This window comes from Drosophila kikkawai, chromosome 2L (assembly GCF_030179895.1).
Source record: "Drosophila kikkawai strain 14028-0561.14 chromosome 2L, DkikHiC1v2, whole genome shotgun sequence".
Lineage (NCBI taxonomy): Eukaryota > Metazoa > Arthropoda > Insecta > Diptera > Drosophilidae > Drosophila > Drosophila kikkawai.
In genome coordinates, this window is record NC_091728.1 from 22,133,556 (window position 1) to 22,154,942 (window position 21,387).

At 39.4% G+C, this 21,387-nt stretch overlaps 2 protein-coding genes across 3 annotated transcripts; both read left to right on the forward strand.

Annotated features, from left to right (window-relative positions):
- Nucleotides 1-5,490: 5,490 nt before the first annotated feature.
- LOC108073625 (coiled-coil domain-containing protein 34) lies at nt 5,491-6,939 on the forward strand. Its single transcript, XM_017165324.3, has 3 exons — nt 5,491-5,598; nt 5,674-6,053; nt 6,122-6,939. The coding sequence occupies exons 2-3, from the start codon at nt 5,715-5,717 to the stop codon at nt 6,752-6,754; spliced, it is 972 nt and encodes a 323-aa protein (XP_017020813.1). The 5' UTR covers nt 5,491-5,598; nt 5,674-5,714; the 3' UTR covers nt 6,755-6,939.
- Nucleotides 6,940-13,863: 6,924 nt separating this feature from the next.
- LOC108073622 (coiled-coil domain-containing protein 34) lies at nt 13,864-15,336 on the forward strand. 2 transcript variants are annotated; one of them, XM_017165321.3, is made up of 2 exons: nt 13,864-14,022; nt 14,078-15,336. In XM_017165321.3, exon 2 carries the CDS (start codon nt 14,098-14,100, stop codon nt 15,202-15,204), a length of 1,107 nt encoding a protein of 368 aa, XP_017020810.1. In that variant the 5' UTR covers nt 13,864-14,022; nt 14,078-14,097; the 3' UTR covers nt 15,205-15,336. The 2 variants fall into 2 exon arrangements, with proteins under 2 accessions (XP_017020810.1, XP_017020811.1); XM_017165322.3 differs by having other exon boundaries at nt 13,870-14,022; nt 14,088-15,336.
- Nucleotides 15,337-21,387: the final 6,051 nt, after the last annotated feature.

Genomic DNA, 21,387 nt, shown 5'->3' on the forward strand with positions numbered 1-21,387 from the left:
GGCCCTTTTTTATTTTTAATGGATTAATTTTAATAGTTTAAACCGATTTGCTTGTTTTCAATTGGTCTGTAAGTGGTATTTGCGAGGATATTTTTATACTGTTTTTTGGCTAATTAAATCAAGTGGCTCAAGGGTAAAATAGCTGATCTTCGGTGAGTAAATACCACAGCACCGGTAAGCCGCTTAAACGAACTAAGGAAATGTAGCGAAATTCATTCAGGAAAGAGATTTTTAGGGAAGATAATTCAGAACTTAAGTAAGTATTTAAATGGAATTTAGAAAATAATTAAAATTATATAAAATCTGAAAGTGAGAAAGTCATTTATCTCAAACAAAAATTCAATTAAAATGTTGAAATATTTCTGAAATTAAAAGAATTATCCAAAAGACATTTGAGAAAAATATAATATTGCATGTTCTAATTTACAAAATTTATTTCAAACAAAAATATGGTAAATAAGGTACAAAAAACAAATAGTTCTCATTAGCATTTCCGTCCACTCAAGCCTTCTAGGAACGTCAAAACAATATCCTTCTAACAAGTTCCACTTGTAGCTTCTCCTTATTACTCCTCTGCACTATTCCACAGTTCATCCAGTGGCACTTTACACCTCCACACCTCGCTTTTCCAGGCAACTTTCTTGCCAGCAGCGACGTGGAGGAGAAAGGAGCTTAATTAAGCATAATAGGGCTCTCGTTTCGCCTGCAGCATTCCGACAAGTTGTGCAGTTTTTCCCGGTGCCGCCGCCTAAGTAGCTGCTGGTAATTTGTGCTTAGCCGCACTCACAGACCAACACTTCGGCGGAGGAATGACGCAGATCCTGGGAGCATTTTAATTGCATTTCCGCTATTTCTGATGCCTTTTGAATTTATAATGCCGGCCAGAAGTACTACTACTACTCTCTGTCCGGCTCTACTTCTTAACCTTTTGCATCTCCTGCTCCTGCTGGCCACGTCCTGAGAAAAATAATTCAATTAATTACAAAGCGGACAGGTGCAAGGCAGCTACACTTAATATTAATCATACGCACCGTGAACTCTGAAAAAAAAAGGAGAAGAAAATGGGACTCGTAACGGTAACTGTAAAAAAGCAAGGCCCTTGCTGACTCGCATTTGTATCTAATAAACATGTTTATTTCATTAGAGCTACACATGCGGCTATTTCATTCGGCCCCGCCTCCCCCCTAGGGACATCATTTGCCCTAGACCCAACGATTCCGACATGAAAAATGCGTTCGCGAAAAAAAGGAAAAGTTGCCACGAGTCCGCTCACTTTATGATTGGGGATTTTCGGTGGTGCCACTAATGTGCCATAGCTCGCATTTCCTTTTGCGCCACCAGCCCCTCCTACAGATTTCCACGCCATGTTGGCTTTTCCCACTGAGGCCCTGCTGTCGACATCATTACAAATAAATTGAGCGTGAAAGATACATTTCGCCAGCAACAGCATTGACATGCTGCAATGATAGGCACATTCGCCTCGACTCTCGAGAGGCTCGCCAAGGTGAGTTCCTGACTCTGACTATTTGACTTTAAAATAACCTGTTCAAAGTCGGGGAAGTGTTTTGCCAAGTGCGAGGACCAGCTTGTTGTGTGGAAACTTATTTCCAGCAAGTGGGAAACTTTACATGCACTTGAAAGGTTAAAGAGAAATGGTTTTTAGACTTTATATAAACCATTTGTTTTGTTTTCCTTTAAAAATCTGAAAATTAATTACTTAAACTTCTCCCACATGTCCATACAAATATTTTCTAGGTCTTAAGTATTATCTTAAATTTAAGCTAAGAAATTATACCACCAAACTCAAAAATCTCCCATTCAAATTATAAACATTTTCCTGTTCTTCTTAGCTTGTATATTATGATGTAGTCAGTGCAAAAATATTTACTAAAGACAATTTATACAGATTAAATCCATAAACCATATTTGGTGAGTGACAAATTAATTTAATTGGCTTCATGCTGACATAAATATCGATTTAAGTTCGTAGCCAAAATAAGCTTTCTGGCTATGATTAACCTTAAAGGAAATCAAATGCCGTAAAATGATTTAATTATATGGGATTCCCAGGGTAGAATGAAAAATTCAATATAAATTCAAATTTTACAACTCTCTCTTGAACGATAGACAAAATATGTATTTATTATATATATGTATTCCATGTGCGAAAATTTCAAATTGCGAACACAAAAGTCAATTTGTTGAAAGCGAAGCTGAGGGGAAGCTGCAACAAATGTAAGCATATAAACATAACCATGAAAGATATTTGATATAATAACATACGTGACCGCATTTACAATTTTCAAATCAAATCTTAGCAGCCAGAGGCGGAGGAATCTTCCCATTGTCTGTCTAATGCCATGCATGTGAAATGAATTTAATGCCGAAACCGAGGGGGGTCAGGGGGCGTCTTATGTCTGCTTGTCGTGCTGTGAAATTTGTTAACATTTATGCATTACCATTTAGGCTTACGACACTTAATGATAACCAAGACAGCCAGCAATATATTGAAGTGGTGTTTGGGGAGAGTGGGGAATGTGTCCTTGAACGCCGCCCAGCATTTAGTAAATTTTTGGTTAAACATTCTTTGAAAAATATTTACCAAAAATTCAATGCTGTTTCTGGGGGATCTCCTCCAACTGGTTTTAATTAAACTTAATTATTATAATGAGCTTTTTCCAATCAACTAAATTGATTGCAACTACATGCGAATTCAGAAAAATAATTGTAATAAAAGTTATCTAATTGAAATCCTATTGGCAAAGGCAACAGGGCAATTTTTGTACTGCAAATAATTAAGCTGAATTAAAATTAAACTAAATTATAAATGAATTTTGTATTATAAATAAATGTATAAACCCAGCAGACAAAAACGTTAGTTTATGATATTGAAAACGATAGTGTTTTAAGCGGACAAAACGTCCACTTCCGACTCATAGACAATAATAAAGTTAATCACCTGTAATGGGTTTTGTGGAAAAAAAATTCCATAATTTTCGGAATCCGAATAAGATTTCGATTGCGGACCTTTTTCGACATCATTATCGGGTATAATCCTGAAAATTTTCGATACTTGTCCGCTATTCGGCCATTTGCGCATCCGTTTTTGGGCATTTAGCGAAACTAAGGCGAAAAGTCCGATTCTTAGTCCGTATGTAATATTTTTAGCGGACATTTTTCGGATACATCCGCATTAAGTCCGATCTTTGTCTGCTGGGTATGTATAAATCCCTAGAAAGCTACGAGAATAATGAGATTTTAAGACAAAATTTATTTTTTTATTTAATAAACTATCTATCTAACTATTTATAAATATGAAGGGTATTTTTGATCAATGATAGAATGAAAGTTCAACCTTTTTGATATGAAATTCAAGCAAGGTCTTGGTGCAAGGAGACAACTCTTTATCTACAAAATGAAGTATATCCTTTGTTGTTCTATATTTTTTTTAATTTTTTTTTAGAAAGCACTACAATCTCGTTCAATTAACCTTAAATTTGTCTTTCCATTTTCCATCATAAACGAATAGAAATTACCCCACTCGATCATTAATCGAATTCATTTCCGTAGGCACACTCAATTCATAATCTGCATGCCACAGGGAGAAATTAGTGAGCTCAGTGCCTGTCCGTTGCCATAAGCCCAATTAAGTTTGCGGTTTTGGTAATGTCATATTTTTGAATTTTGCTAGCACAACCTTTTTGACAGTTGCCCGGAGGAGAGAGGTACTACCTCGGCCTCGGTTTGTGTCCACGGGAAAATGCAACGTGGTTCCGAGATGCGGAGGAGGAGGCTGGCACCGTGGCAGCGTATAATTAACAATAATGAAGTCGTAAAACCGCAATGCAATCAGCGATGCGCAAAACACACAACAGCACGCACAGGCGCCCAAACAAACAGTCCGCAAGCCGAATTGCACACACACACAAAGGATGGGGTTGGGGGGGGTGGTGGATTCGGGTGCAGGTATTCATGCATTCCCGAATATATCCACCCCACGATGCGCCCAGCCCACCTCGAAGTCAGGGTCACACGGGCATTATAAAATATTTATAAACCATTTGCACGCATAATTAGCCTGTCATTAAATTTTGAGATTTTCGGTTTCGGTGTTCGCTGCCACTGTTTGCATCGGTATTGGCTTAAATGTGCACACACCCACACACAACGAGTGTGTGTGTCAGTGCGCTTAAAATGATATTGATGTCAGTGCATGTCGGCCACCGAAAATTATGAACGCTGCGCGTTTGTTATGCTCTTAAAAAAAACATGCAACATTGGATAGTTAAAAAATGTCATCATCGAATATGGTAGACCTTTTTTATGGGAAAATTTTATATATTGAGTAATTACTATACTAGGGCTTCACGTTTTCACTAGTTTGACAAAATATGATCGAAAAGCAAATTTTGTTATATTTATATAAACAAAAATTGTCTAGATTAACTTTAAGTAATTTAATTTATTACAATTTCACCTGCAAAAATCTGAAAATGACTAAGAAGCTTAATTATAAATAACTTAATTGTACCATATCTAAAAGCTGACCATATTTGATCCTTATAAAGCTCGAATAGCCAAACAGATCCTTTGAACTTTTCATTTTACAATATTAAAACCATTATATTAATAATATTTTTAAATTATTCTGACATTTTTATTTATTTTCTTACTATTATTTTACATTCTATTTTACGATTGCCTTCTTTTATAATTGGAGTGTCTAATTTGTTATTTCAGGTCACTAACAATTGATAAAAATATTTCCAAGATGTACATAATTAAAAAAAAAAAACTATAAACAAAATTGTAATAATATAAAATCACGTACAATAAAAATATTTATTAGTAAACAAATCATATCAGAATCTTACTTCGAAATGATGATTAATTATTTGCATCGGTGAATTCAATGAGGTGTCAAAATATTTGCTATAAAATCGCAATTACACCCAGATGAACTATCAGCCTCAGGAATATTGAAACCAATATTAACAACAACTTTCTCAAATTACATTTCAACTTCGGCAAACTTTACAACCTGTATTAAAAATTGCAAGGGAAATACCTGTACGTATCATAGCATAGTAATTATACCCTTTCGCCAAATATAGCCTGTGGACGGAGGCCAGTCTTGGCGTGGGGTGGGGCTTGGGTGGCTGCGGGTGGCCCTGGCGAAATGTCATGTCATGTTGCGACAGGCGTCGGAGCGGCGCGTCATGAAGTACGTATATATGTACATGTGTTCGGCCATAAAGTAATCAGCGGAAATGTCAATGGGCCGCCGCCATTTACTGATGTGTCGGCAGCTGAGGTTTACACCGGGCATCATCATCATCATCATCGCCAAGGCAGGTGTATTGTATTCTTTATATGCCGCCAGTCCGGGCCGAACCCGGGCATTGTAATTAAAATTTCCGGCTGCATATGGAAGGGCGATTGGTCCTGTGGCGGGTTTAATTGCGCGGCTCTTTTGGACACTGACAACAAACACGGGCTATAGGACGGACGAGGAGCCCAGCAATGGAGGAGAAAGCAGTCAAAACTGGACTACAGCCGCCCCCAGTCACAGTTACAAGTTGGAGTCTTGTCAATCAGGTTAAAAAGTTTTTAAAAACCAAAAAATTATTTCGTTCACTAGTGTGTCGTCTCTACTCCTTATTCATTTAACAGGCTTATACAAGTTTAGCAAAATAATATCGTGTCCTTGTAGAATGGCATTCTGCGGCTACGTAAACGTATCCGGAGACTTTGTCCTGCGCGACGAGACTTACATGGGCGATACGGTAGTCCGGCGAACCACGTCGCCCAGTGATTCACCCACCTCGCTGTCGTCGCCAGTCTCGCTGCCCCAGCACTCCACAGGGACGATTTCTGTAAAGGATGACATGGATGGTAGCGAAGGTACCACCATGAAGGCTACACGGGTCCGCTCTCCAGACGCTTGGTCACTAATGTATGGCGAAGTCAAGCAGAGCCTCTGCGTGCCCTCGCTGCAACTCGACTCCCGGGAAAGCTCTGTCAACTATTTGAGAAACATAGATTCGATGAAGGTAGGATTTCCATTTTCCACCAAGTCCATTTAATACCAATAATTGTATTTAAATGAATTTTCCCACAGGGTTATCGAGAAGCAGATGCTGCCTATGAGAACTGGTACTCGGCCAAGCGGCGCCAACGTCTGGAAAAGCGCAAGGTGCTGCAGCAGGAGCACAATGACAAGCAGGAGCAGGCGAAACACAAAAAGCAGCTGGCCCAGATGTGCTACGACCAGTGGCTGAAACGCAAGGCCCGCCAGGCAGCTGCCCAGCGGGTGGAGAACCATATGCAGTCCGCTGCCTTCAAGGCCAACCAATCACTGGCCAAGAACTCAATGCAGCCTACGGCTAGCTCATCGGGCTCATCCACCACAGCAAGCTCGGGCTACAGCTCATCCTCGTCGGCGAACAAGACTTTACGGAATGTACCGGAGGACAAGATTCGCCAGGTTGTGGAGGATTGGTGGCTAAAGAAGCAACAGCAGCATCAAACAGAGCGCGAGGAGAAGCGCCGAGCCCTCGTCTCCAAGGCTCTGGAGCAGAAGAGGCGCAAGGAGCTGGCCGAGATGGCCTGGCAGCAATGGATGAGCAATGTGGACGAGAAGCCCAAGCCGGTGCCCCTAAATCAGGGCATGGACTCGCTGCGAGGCACTATATCACCTCTCTTCGTAAACCCCCGACCTTGGGTGGATCCCTTAAAGCCTTCGAAGATGTAGGCAGGCAGGCAGCATGCCATTCCCCACATTTGATGTCTCGTGTTCAAGATACATCATTGATTCAAATTGTACGAAAATGATTTAATACATAAAAAGAGTATGTTAACCCCAACGTAAATATTCCATTGGAAAGAAATCGTAGTTTACAAAATTTAAATATAGTTTATATATCAACTTAAATGAAATGTTAGCTAGTATTTTTGCAGACTATTCCCCTCTCCTTAGGTATAATTTAGATTGAATTTTTATTCTCTTTATTTTCATCTACGAAAACAATCTTATAGATATCGCCATCTACCACATAAAATGGTACAACATTATCTTTAAGCAATTCAAAAGTCAATTTATACAATTGCGTCAACACAGAGTTTAACCAATTTTGTAAACCAATACCATAAGGAGGGGCAAGGGCAGCTATCAGGGGGCAGTAACGATAGCAAATAACAATTTGCAGTCAAAACACAAAGGAAAAGAGGTAAGCAAAAATCGAAACTAAAACTGCAGGGGACGGACAGGACACTCAATAAGATTTCAATTGTTGTTGGACAAGATACATTTTCCGGCTGGCAATAAGCCGAAGCAACGAGGAAATGGGGTAAGAGCTCAGCTCTGCCCATTTTCATTAGATTTTCAACACCGGCTGAAAGTTGTGTGTGTTTGTGAGCCTGATCCTGTTTGTTTGTCTCTGTAAAGTTACAAAATTATATTGTTCCAAAATAAAATAAAGCATGTTTTCGGTAGCTGCGAGTGGATAGCCAGAGTCGCAGGCTGCTTGAAGTGGGGGGCATATGGGTAACCGAAATGCAAACAAACAAAGCCAAAGGCCTAAAGTTCATTTGCACAATTTCCCAGCTCTCGGCCAGCTCTCGGAGCTCCCCTTGCAGCAAAGTCAAAGGCCAGCGCACGGACCGGGCAAACAAAAAGACCAAAAAGACGTTAGCAATCCTTTTGATGAGGTCAACGTTGGTCTGGTTTCCTGTTCACACACACGCATACGCACACGCATGAGTCCCCCCGCATACGTATAAAGAGAGTGTGCACTGCGATCAAATTTTTAGGATTTTAAAATGTTCAGGGTTTCAGGGGTTCAACAAGCAAATTCTAAAAGTGAACTTACACATTTTTAGTGGCAACTTTAAGGTAAAATATTTATTCTAACTATGATGAAAACCTTTAAGTTTCAATTAAATATTTACAATTAAGTCTTTGAATTTGTAAGAATCTAAATACTTTAATAAAGGAGATCCTAACTTGAAAAATAATTATGATTTTTGGCGATGATCAATTTTCAAATAAAGCTATCTGTCTCAGAACTGGCATAACACTCGGGTCTCCAAGGTATGGCTTATGTATTAGAAACGTACTTGTTGATTTCTCACCTAAATCTATTTTTTCCCAGTGTAATTTGTGCCTGTCCGATGCTTACTCTTGCGTATGTGTATATGCTAGGCATGCGGGGAAATGAGCGGGAAATGAAGGTGGTCGGCAGGGGGTAAGTGCTGTATATCGAGCATTGGCAGGATTAAATTTGGAAGGTATTGAAGCATGTTATTCGTCATCAATGTAGTTTGCACTAACTAGTTTGTGTTGCTGCTGCTCCTGCTGTTGCTGCTGTTGCTTTTGTTGTTAATATTGTTGTTGTTGTTGTTATGGCTACTGTTTGTCTACAGCATCACCAGGTTGGGGTTGTTGCTGCTGCTGCTGCTGACCAGTGCATCTCACTATATTGTTGCCATCACACGGCAACTTGTCCAGAGAATCCAAGAGGTAGAGAGCTCGAGCCCAAGCTCAGAGTCAAGTAGCTTGCAGGTTGTTTGCATTGTTTACGCACTTTCGCTTTGATATTATTGTAGTGTGCATTTCGGCTTGATGACCTGATGACATGACCAGGGTAATGGCCAGATGGGCAACCGCCTCTCAGACCGCAGGAAACCCGCCCCATCTAGTCACCAGGTGAACACGGATGAAGCATTGATTGGAAAACGTGAACATGTACCCAAGAAGAGTGTACACTTGGAATATAAGCTAAGATTCTAAGGTTATTTTTCTGACTAAAACGTATATCTTGCTTTGCAGATCTTTAAATTATATAGAAAAATCCCTCTCTGTAAGAATCCTACTCTCCAAATTCAATTTCTTACCTTAAGTCCTTCAGCGGCAATTGTTTACAGCCTCGAACATCAGTCATCATCACCTCAGTTGGCGGGAGCTGGATAACCCTTCCTCTGCTCAGCTCCCAGTTATTGATCACACGACATCACTTTGATAAATATCTGGACCATTGTCTAAGCATAAAACCCCGACACCACCGACTGTGCTTCGGTATTCCCTTTATTTTGCACCTGCCTTTGTCGAGGACTCAATGGTCGGTCGGACCTGGCTCCCCTTTGGCCATGGCATTATTTATGGGCACAGCAAGCGGCCTGGAGGCGGGCACACTCATTGTTTTACCACTAAACACGTGGCGATATATCTTTTTCTTGTATTGCACTGAACTGTAGTTTATCTATGGGCTGGCATTTGTTCTTTTTTTTTTTTAGACAGCCACACATTTGTGAAAGATTGTGCTTTCTTATGCAAAAATGGTCGCAGGGGTAGATCAATTCATTTAAGCTGCAGGAGTTCTTAAAGGTTTTTATAAGTATATTACTTTAGGTAACAAAAAATAGTATTAATTATTGAACTAAGATAACATTCACAGAAGAAATTAACCAGCAATTGTCGACACAATCGTGAAAAAAGAAGCTCTGCCACAAGGTTGCTTAGTTCCATTTGCACGCAGAGAATTTTAAATCAACAATTAATTAAGAGCAAATTGAAATTCATGACTGGCGCTAATCAGGCCCACATTTACATGAAACCAATAGCCAGAGTCGCAGGAAAAAACTATTAAAGTGCAGCAGGAAAAAACCCGGAAAATTATGTCAGCAATTAGGCAAACTATGACACTCGACAGAGACGCACAGTGAGAGCGTTCAAAGGACGAAGGACGAGTGGCACGTTGGATTTGAACGGAGCCAGCGACTGTGGGCATCATTAAAAAGTCATTTACATGCAGGCTAGGCAGCGTCGCAGGACATTTAGCAGGCCAAGGAGGGACGGTGCAAGGATCCGGCTAACTCAGAGCCCTAGCCGTGGCCCGATGACTCTGGCAGTTTGTTAATTTTAGATTTGAGACACGTCTCCAACTCAATTTTATCGCATGTTACGCCTTGCTGCCTTTTCGCTTTATGCGCCCCAATGTCGGACAGGCTGCGGACATTTCCCAGCGATTTTCCGCCGCCACCTTCTCCATCGCCCACAGTCGTGAATTTTGATTTCAAGTGTCGCCCTTCGTTTGACGTCGTCGTCGTCATCGTCATCGTCATTTCCATGCAAGGGCATGGTCCAATTAGGGGGCGAGGTGTAATTTATGCGCCTCAAGAACCTTGCTACAAATTGGCCATTGTTGCCATTGCTATTGATAGCCGCTGGCCCAGAAACCTGCCATTCGCCACCTTCAAATTCCAAGTGCAAGTCCTCGCTCACATGCTGTGCAAAGTTCAGCCAAAAGCATCTCGCTCCCAACAAAACTTTTAATATAATTTTTCCCATAATATTTCCTCGGAGGTGAAGAAAAAGTTTGCGTTTTGCACTAGGCCTGGACCGACGTTCGGCTGACCGCACGCATGGGAATTTCGACAGGTGCTTCGCAGGAAACTCATAAAGCTAATTAAGAAATATGCCAAAGTTGCTCCATCGGAGCGCTCTGGTCGAGCTTACTTCTGGCCCAACTCTATCCTTGAGAACGAGGTTAACTTATTTAGATCCGGCCAACAAAATGCAAATTTATGGTTGTCCAGTTTGTTTTAATTCAATCAAGTACTTTAACTTTTATAATTAGGCCTTCATGGTGAGAGAACTGCATTCATGCGAATGAAGGTAGGTCTGACGAAGGCATTTGATGAGCTTATCGGATTAGCGAGAATTGAATTAATTATTCTTTTCTTGGCAAATTAAGATTTATACAATAATGGTAATACTTAAAATATTTATAATAATTTTCATTTAATTTTCAATATTTAATTTTAATATATTTATGAAGGAAAAGTCTTGTGAAGAACAACAAGTTATTATAAAAAACTTTATATTAGGACAAAAAATTATTAATAATTCTTTTAATGAAATGGTTTTTATTATTCTGTTCTTAGGATATCAAGTTTTTAAGCATTATAAACAATAAAACATAATAAAATAATAATTTACTATTTTCCCTTATTGTATTTTATTCAAAACTGCCTCTGATTACATTACAAAATAAATCCAGAAGTTAAACAAGTAGTTCATAGTTCTCGACGTAAAGTGCCTTTTGAGATGTTAAGTCAGCAACAATGGCCGTGGAGGAGGTATAAACACTTCTTAGATAACACTTTTGCATATTTACTTGTGCAACATGAGAATATCTGCCCGGGCAGCCCAACTTTTCCATGGATGCGAAAAATCTTTATTTAATCAAGCATAGTTTAAAAGTTCCAAGAACGAAAACTTTTGGCCCGGCAATTGTTTTGGCACAAATGTCTTTTGACGTTTTTGTTTAGCTCTGCGATGTGAATATTTGTCGCAATCAAATAAAAACTTTCTTACCAGGATTATAAAAAAAAGGAAAGGAAAAAGGAAGGAAGTGTGGAATTCCCAAAGGAAATCTTAAGGAGAGAGCAGGCCATAAGCCTGCCTAGCTACTTTGGGTTGAAAAATCTAATAACTGTTAAATCACCTGCAAAATGTTCATTTCACAGCGCAATAAACACGAATCGGGCCTCGTCCTTGCTACGGCCGACCCCTTGTCGACTTAAACACTTACAAGGACTTAACCACCTTTTGTTATTTTGCCTGCGTAGCCCTGTCTGTCACTTTAATCTGCCTGCCACACGCAGCAAAGAATCGGGGTCTGCCTCCATGGAAGCACAATCCTGTGAAGGACACTCATATGAGGCAAAGTTTGCATGCCTGGCAAGGTTTGCAAAGTTATTAACACGCGGCTCCGACTTAAATAAGTCATATTCTAGACGTCTTTCGGGCTGACTGACTTCCTGTCTTGGTTTTCCGAGGGGAGCTCCTGCTCCCATCTATTAATTGCAGGACTCGTCTGAAAGTGAAAGCTGAGCGCCGCAAAAGTTGGCCACTGTGATGGCCAAGATGGTTGCAGGATTTTAACTTCTTAGCTTGAGCGTATTTTGATTTATCTAATTGCAAAAAAAAAAAATCAAGCAGTATAATTTGTTGTTGAAATATAAATCGGCTATTGTCCATGCATTATCCTAATTGGTTAGCCTGCGGCTGGTAAAATACGAAAGGAATTATAATTCACTTAAATTCGGTAATAAAATACAGACAAATAAACTCATTGTTATGTCTGTCATTTATTTAGCATTTAACCTTTTGTAAGGGTCGATTGAATTCATTGTCGAAATCAAATCAAAATTAATTTCGTTTTATTATATCAATTAAATATACATTAGCAAACTTGATATATTTTATACAGTTAATTCAATGATTATTATCCCTTTTTTATTACCAAGGCCAGTCCCTTAAGTGCAGCATTACCAACTTTATCCCATTTCAATCCATAATCCATTTTAACAAAATTATGCGTTCAAAGAACTTTTAGCATAGGGCAATAATTTTGATTTCTATCAATGAAAATTTGTGTAATACATCTACAACTAATGGAATTTCATGTTTCGAGGGGATATCCATCTGCTACTGTTGTCGATAAAGGTAAATCGTGTTGCAGACGTCGTGCGACTTGTTTGTAAATTATAAAATAATGTCGGTTGCATTGCCAACGACGTCTGGCTGCTTTTGGTTTTGCTTTTACTTTTGCTGTTGCCACTGCTACCATTTTTCCGCCTTTTGTTTTTGCATGTGGTTACACGGGCCAAAAGTGGCGGCACGGCGTGGCAATTTTTATGCCCCGCTTGGATAAGTGGCACATTTTTGGCTTAGCTTTTAGACATTGCGACTGGAGGACACTGTGAGCTGTGACAGTGGCAAAGGTGTAATAATATTTTAGGGAATAACTTTAGAAGAAATAAATTGTAAAAAATATTTCTTTTAATTCTTGTCTTGAATATAACTTGAAAAATGATTAGTTCTTTACATTATAGAATTTTTGTATTTATTCTAAGCTTAAACCCCTTCATTTCCGCCTCTGTTCTCTGCAGCCAATGTGGCGAGACTTTTGGCTGTATGCCGGCGGAACGGCTGAATGGCAGAATGGCCGCTTGCATGTCTGCACCGCCATCGCACTCGACTGTCGGGCCTGTCAAATAACTGACATTACCTGAACCCCCTGAATCCCGGGAACCCCCCAAACCCAACCACCGCCGCACTGATGAACCGCTGCACCACCGCAGACGACGACGCCGCGTTGTCGTCATCGTTGCAGCGTCGCACACATTTCGTGACTGTGAACAATAAAAATTTCGATTAGAATGTAAAAGCAACAACCGGCCTCGCAACTTCAACTGCAACTGCAGGGGCAACGGCAACGGCAACGGCAATCAAATTGTGTGGGGCGAACGGCTGTGGGTGCGGCTCAGAGGTATAATGGCTAAGAAAAACAAAAACTAAGCTAAATTGTATATTAATAGAAAATGAAATCTAAAATGGTATTCAGCGCAAAATGTACGCTTACCGAATTTATTCCGGCCGAGCTTTTTATTACATTGATTTGCAAGGTTCATTGGTGAAAATAGAAGGACAAAGTAAAGTAATGGAAAGTTAATGGTAGGTTTAGTAGTTTAAATGAGAAATATATGAGGTGTATAATTTTGAAGCTACTATTTGTTGTTAAATTTCCATGAAATATATCTGTAAATACTTCAATATATTTACTAGTAAAAATTGTAAAAGAAGTCCGAGTACAACAAAAATTGTACGTCGTTATGCATCTTATTTATTTATATTTTCATTCATTAACCTCGTACAATGAATGCCCTTTCTGGCATTATTCCTACATATCTACCTTTACAGTATTCTGAATTTCTTATTTTTTTATAAAATTCAATCTTTAAAAAGAAAAATAAAAAACAAATTAAATATATTCATCTTGACCCCATTTGTGACTTGTGTCAAAATTAAGGAATAGTTATTGTTTGCTAATCACACACACAAGCTGAAACACTTCCCATAGACTAAAAAGTTGTGTTGATCAAAAGACTGCAGGGTGTTCCATATATCGTCCACCTTCGACGACGTATTGAAGTTATTATTGGGTATATAACAAGGTAAGTGTAAGGCACAGCCAAAAAGCCAACCAGCCACTTAAAACTGACACTCTAGAAACCATAAGATTCTACGAAATGGCATTCCTGGGTCACATCGACAACCTTGGAACCATGGTAAGTCGTGAACTACTCTCCGGCGGAGCGGCCATGAACCAACCGCATCAGGACGATAGCGAGACTATCGAGGGCTCCAGGACCTACATTAAGACCTATGACCAGGGGAGCCTGCTGCAGGCCATGGGCAGTCCCAGCACGGTGCGCTATGTGGGCAGCTCCGAGTCGTCCAGCGAAGTGAACTCGTTGGACGAGACGGAGTGCTCCACCCTGCACCGCTGTTTGCTCCAGTCCCAACGCACCCTGTTGGCGGAACATGAGGAGTATGCGGACGATCAAGGGCTGGACACCGGGTCTGAGACTATCTGCCTGCAACTGGAAAGTCCTAGAAGTACCAGCAGCAATGCTTCATGTAGCAGCTCAAGCTCCTCTCGCGGGTCCGATGCCCAGGAAAAGAGCTCGACCACCTCCATGTGCAGCTGGGAGGAGGCCATGTCCCGGGGCGAGAGCATGCGCCACTCAAGCTCCCAGGAGGAGACGCGCGATTTCAGCATGCCATCGCTGCATTTGGGATCCGATCGGGGATCGGCGCCGCTAACCTACACCCGTCGCCTCCATTCACAGCGGCTGGAGCGTCCCGCCAACGAGGCCTACGAGAACTGGCTGTCGGCCAAGCAACAGCAGGCCAAATATCGACGCCAGGCGGAGCAGAAGAACAGAGAGGAGCAGCAGCAGCGAACGGAGTTGCGCCAGAGGCTGTCCCAGGAGAGGTACGAGCAGTGGTGCCGACAAAAGGCGCAGCAATCCCATGGAACCAGGTCCAAGCAGGAGCAACCGTCTCGAACTCCACCCAGTAAATCCAAAGGCACCACCACGAAAACCAACCTGCAGCAATGGGAGCTGGAAAAACTAAGACTAGCCGAGCAGCGGCGTTTGCAAGTGGAAATCGCTGAGCGGCGGAGGCAGCAGGAGAATCGGCAGCGCCAGCAGCAGGCGGAGAACGCCTTCCAGCGGTGGATGAGCCATGTGGACCAACGGCCCAAGCCAGTGCCTAGCAACCAGGGAATAAATTCGCTGCGCGGCACCATCTCCAACCTCTACATCAATCCCAATCGGTGGGTCAACTGAGGCTGGCATTGGGGTCAACAGGACTCTCAAGTAGCGGGCAGCCTAGTTTCCAGCGCTGCGGAGGAAAAGTTTAAACCAAGTGAATGTATATATTTACCCATTTTAAAACTATTAAATAACCTATAAAATGCAGTTGTAGTGATTTAATTATTGAGGAAATCGATTTGTTGCAGTTTAAACCCAACGGACTACTGCATTCTCATTAGCGATGCCTGAAATCTGAACTCAGCTTGAATCAAATGTATTTTTGTACTAATAGTAACAATCTGCCACTGGCCGTTAATGAGCCGTTAATGATGTAATGATATTACATCACTTCTGTGACCCCCGATGAACCACCTTCTCTTGAGTAATTTCCATACACACGAACACTTCAAATGAAAACATTTGAAACCATTCACAGTGGCCTAGTATTGATATCCTTTTCACAGGACAGCGAGGAGTACACTGTACACCCCTGGGGTATCTGCTTTCCCAAGGGCTCTAGCCTTTTCATGGGAAGACATCTTTGGTTATTAATTCATTTAAAGGATTAACTGAACCATATTAAAGTAGATCATAAAATAAAATCGTTAAAGACACATTTTGTGCATATAACAACACTTAGGCTTTGGGGAAATAATACCTTCTTAAGGCTAAGCATTGGTTAAGCTGTTCTACATAAAATATCTCCTCAACACCAAACAAATTCCTCTTAATTTTTATTTCCTCATTATCAGCATTCAAGTTAAATCTCCAAGTCACCTATTTTATTGGTTTAACTTGAGCAGGAAGCGTTTCAAGTTAATAAAGCAATCACCTGGCTGAAATTTTGTTGCCCTTGGCTGATTTATGTTTAATTAAATGGCCAATGTTGTCCTTGCTTCGCTCTTATTTTTTAAGAGCAGCTAAAACTCTGAGAACTTCTCCACCTGTCGTCGCTTAGGTGAAACAATAAAAACGGGGGGCTGCAAGAGGGAAGAGCTGGACAGACAGGAAATAAATACAAAGTTATTTAATATGAAAATGGCGTGCAGGAAAAATTGTGTTATTATTTGTGCTTCGGTTGGCCCCCAAGCCACTTGGCCTTAAGCGATTTAGTTTCTTCGTTCTCTTTTTTGGTCTACATATACTTCACAGGCTAGCAAGTTGGATGAGATTCGAGATGGAAATTGACAGCCGTGGCTCAAAGGAGGAAAACATTATACGTTTCAACCCAAGTGATGATACAATTATTCATTGTAAGGCCGCTCAGCAGCAGCTTGCAGCCAATTTAAATGTTAATCAAATTAAAGTATCTACCTGCTCTTATTAACCCGAAGCTTGGCCTGCTGCTTCTGGACTTTTCGTGCAGTGGGAAAAAATGTGTTTCTTGTCAAGAATAAAATGGAAAGTAAGGAATTTTTGCATTCATTATGAAGGGTTTAAGATAAATGGTTCTTCTTTTAAAATATATAAAATACATTCAACATCTTTGTTTTACTTTAAAGGAAGGTATACTTTTATTTTATTTTATTTTTATATAAAAAACTTAATTGTAACTATTTTTATATACAAACCATCGCTTATAAATCTCTTCTTTCAAATAAAATTCCCTCAACACTTAATAATTTTTTCATATTTTATTAATAATTTTCTCTTGATGTATAGGGATATTCGTATTTCGATTTTCCTGTTTGCCTGGCCGGCCATTTTTTAATAATTTAATCCACTGCAATTGAGCGTCATGGCATGCATTTCAAGCCTAGACAGATTTATCGAAAACACAAACAAAGAGAAACGCATTCACTGGGTATGAAAGCTAAGAGTGTGGAAAATACGAGGGGCAAATATTTTTGCGCAAACATTGATTGGCAATCGGGGGGAGGGTGTGAGGGTGTGTGTGGGTTGAATTGGCCAACTGCATGTTAACACACACCCAGACATCTGTAAATTGGCACACTGGCAGCCAAACCCCGCCTCACCCTTCTGAAGTCAGGATGCACTCACAGCTCCTCGAGTGTGTGACGAACACTGAGCTGGCAAAAAGGAGGAAAAGAAAAACACCAAAAGGTGAAGTGGGCGAGTGAAGAGAGGAGGAAGGCGCGGGGTTTGTTTTATAAATGAAAATTCATTGAAAACTGATAGCGTGTGAAAAATAAACGAAATGTATAGTCGGTGGCAGAATGAAGTGTCACTGGTTGGAGTTATACGATGGTAGCGATGCTCTGGCTTTACTTTAAATATAAAAAGAAGTTTCAATAAAATATTTTAAGTATATTTTAAAGGATAAAACATTTTTAAAATTTTTAAGAAATTTGATTATTGAATTTCTGAATTTTATATTAAAGTATTCAAAAAAAGACTTACCCATAAATATTTCAAAAGGGTATTCAAAAGTTTTGCAATTGAAATCTCCTTAATTCTCTGATACCTTTTTGATTTCCAACGAAAATATGTCAACTACTTCATTCAGTCAAGCCTCTGTGTCATAGTGCCTTTCCAGTGGCAATTAGCAACCAAAGCCGTGGCCCGATATTTTTACAAGCCATAACAAGCGGATTCGCTATTAATTAAAATAAATTGCAAGCCCGTCAACAGAAAGATGAATGGAAACGGCTTGAAAAAAAAAGGAAATCTAAAAAGCAACTGAAAACTTTTTGAAATTGGAGTACTTGGCAAAGATTAATTATAACAATCTTTTTATATATCCAAGAAATTTGTAAAAATTGTATATGTAGTGATTATTATTGTAAAATTATAAATAAATAAATAATAGTTTTAATTTATAAGAAATTAAGATTGTAAACCAATTCAGAAGAAAGAAAAAAGACTGAAATATGTACATATTTATTTAATTATTATAGCCAAACTCCTATATTGGGCCAATAAAAAATGTGAAATTTATCACAAAATTTGAGTTAATAAATAGCCATGCGGCAGCTGCAAAATATTCAGTAAAATATTTCCCACACACAATATTGGTGGACATGAATGGTGGCTCATATATATATTCATGCATTCCTGCCACGAATCGCCACTCTGCGGGAAATAATAATTTAATTAGCCCGTACACAGAAAAAAAAAAAAAATTTAAATTAATTTAATGAATTTAATTTTAATTAATGTATTCTAAATTGTGTTACTATATCAAAGTCTCAAAAAATAAATTTAATAAAATAATTTAATCAAGAAATCCCAATTTCATTTCTCTCTCTGCAAAGGGCACTGTAAAAGGGTTATGGCCTCTGAACAGAAATTTGTATGCATTTCAAAAAAACCAATTATGGCAACATTTTGCTGTCCCCAATTTCTCTCATGCCCCCCCTTAAGCCCCCCGTTTCAGTTTCAACCATGACTATGGCCTAGTGTATGGCTCTGTGTTCGCTGGCATTTTCAATGGGGCTCGAGCATTAACGTTCAAAAGTCAATTAGTGGTTTTTATAAATGTGATTAAATTAAGTGACAATGTTGTTTACTGTTTTTAAGCTTTTTCGGTTTTTAGCTTCATTTTAATTGGGCTAACATTGCCTCGCAAATGAGCTTAATGGGAAAATGGACAGTTGATTCGCAATCGAAATATTGGATTTGAATTGGGCAAGGAGTATTCGAAAATGTATCTGTCCAAGAGGCTTTGAGTCAACATATTACATACATATTTTAAATTGGGATTTAGTAGTTTATCCTTTTACAACAACAATACACTCACGTTGAGTACAAAATATTTGTGAAGGGAATTAACATGCTATATTTATACTTAACCAAAACAACTGAAAATTTGTTATTATTATTATTATTTATTATTATACCCTTGCAGGGTATTATAATTTCAGTCAGAAGTTTGCAACGCAGTGAAGGAGACGTTTCCGACCCTATAAAGTATATATATTCTTGATCAGCATCAACAGCCGAGTCGATCTAGCCATGTCCGTCTGTCCGTCTGTCTGTCTGTCCGTCTGTCCGTCTGTCTGTCTGTCCGTCTGTCCGTCTGTCTGTCTGTCTGTTTCTACGCAAACTAGTCCCTCAGTTTTAAAGCTATCTGAATGAAACATTGCATATAGTCTTCTATATACTCTCACTGCTATATATGTCGGAACGGGCCGGATCGGACGACTATATCATATAGCTGCCATACAAATGTTCGATATATTTGTAGAAAAAAAATTATAACTTTGCTGTTTTTCAACATTTTTGCACAATTTTTTAGATATGGCCATTCTATATTATTATAGAATTTTGGTAAAAATTTTATGAAAATCGGACGACTATATGATATAGCTGCCATAGGAACGATCGAGAAATAAATAGGAAAAAAATTATAGCTTCGTTGTTTTCCAACGTACATATGTTTATCTTCTCTGAGATATAAGCTTTTTTTATTATTCTAGAATTATGGTATAAATTTCATAAAAATCGGACAACTATATCATATAGCTGCCATAGAAGCGATCGGTAGATGTAGAGAAAATGTAAAGCTGGGAATGTAAAACTGTAACTGTCAAACTGTAAACATAATAAGTCTAGGTAAAATGTAATGAAACTCTGTTTTGTGTGTGTTTTAAGCATTTAAATTTATAATATAAATATCAAAAACAATCTGCAAGGGTATACAAACTTCGGTGTGCCGAAGTTAGCTTCCTTTCTTGTTTTTTCTTGGTTTTTGATTGATTTTTGTATTTTACAAGATTAAGTACGATTCTTTTAAATATATATTATAAACTTAGCATACATTTCTAGTATAAAACAAAAATATTAACACAGGGAACATATATTTTATAAGCTCTTTTTGTAAGAAGTAAATAAATCCAAGCAAATTTTAATTAAATCTAGCTAAGCTCTTCATTTTCAAAGATTTGGCATGTTGCTCTGAGTATCAATAAAACCTTAGTCACTTTTTTGGAATTTAAATATATATTTTTAAATGTATTTAAAAAATTGCCTTTCTCCTTGAGGCAAATTCCAAACATGTTTCTTGCCTCATCAAACTTTTGTTCGACTAAGTATTTTCCTTCGAATTTTCTTCTTTGTCCAGGGCAAGGACTGCAGGCTTTTAAGCCTTTAAGCGAACACAAAAACCATTTTCCACTCGCTACACATTCTCTGGCCGACATGGACAAACACACATACTTGCACACATGTGTCGAGGCTTTTCAACTTGTTGTCTCTTAGCATTTTTAAAATCAAAAAGCGACACAACGTCAAAACAATTTGTCGTCATTTAAAAGTCGACATTTAAATAAGAAAATGCAAATGCGAGGGCGCCCGCGAAGCGAAGGCAGTAGTAGCAGACGGCTGGGCCGCCTAAATGTATGCAATAATATTTTTTATGCGCGCGAAAGACGCCGCATACGTTTCGTTTGCATAAAATTAAGCCCTCAGCTCTGGCGGCGGACAACGGCCCCCCACCAACCTGCTCCTGGCCGAGCGTGACGAGCGCAGCTGTAAATATAAAGTGTCAGGGAAGGCAACACACCAGCACACTTGGCGCTGCAAAAACGTGTCTATTACAATTCAATTTGACAATAGGCGCACACAAAAGCCAGCCCGAGCCACAAACCAGCCATCCGACCGCACTAAGCCACCGTTCAGAGTCCCCATCGCAAACACAGGCCCACAACTGAGCCCCACAAAAGCGCGGAGACCCAAAAGTAGACTCTCAGTACACTTCCTGGGTGCAAGTCTGTGAGAAAAGACATGAAGGAAGTTACGCCTCAAAGGATCAGTGATACCTAAACTCTAAAATAAGGCCAAAATTGTAATACTTTTTGAAAAGCTATATATTTTTTCATAGTTCTTAGATTTTTAATACCTCAATGAGTGTATCCTTACGTCGATTTTAAAAACCTTATTCATTCCTGGCCATTCATGCTTGTTTATTTGTATTTTGGCCATGTGTTTTTACTGCAACGGAAACGTCAAGTAAATTTTTTTCAGCTCTACGTATAGTTAGTTGATGAAAAAGCCCAGCAAAAAAAAAAAAAAAAGAAAAATAAAACCAGAGAGGAAGGAAAACATTGCAGAACAAAAATCTGAGCGACGCGACGCGACGCAGGTGGTGGTGTCCACAACAATGGTGACAATATGGAGCACGTTGGTGGAGCGCAGGGCTCGACTTCGCCTAGTCCCTGGGGCGTTATTTGCACGTTTCCGGTATAAATACACAACGGTCGAGATTTGTTTATGCGAAATGAAGCGCGCAAAAGACAATTCGCATAAATGTTGCTG

Bases quoted from the DNA above. Each gene is read 5' to 3' on its own strand.
- LOC108073625 (XM_017165324.3), top strand. From the start codon at position 5,715: ATGGCATTCTGCGGCTACGTAAACGTATCCGGAGACTTTGTCCTGCGC. The intron at 6,054-6,121 runs GTAGGATTTCCA...ATTTTCCCACAG, and splicing joins GAAACATAGATTCGATGAAG to GGTTATCGAGAAGCAGATGC.
- LOC108073622 (XM_017165321.3), top strand. From the start codon at position 14,098: ATGGCATTCCTGGGTCACATCGACAACCTTGGAACCATGGTAAGTCGT.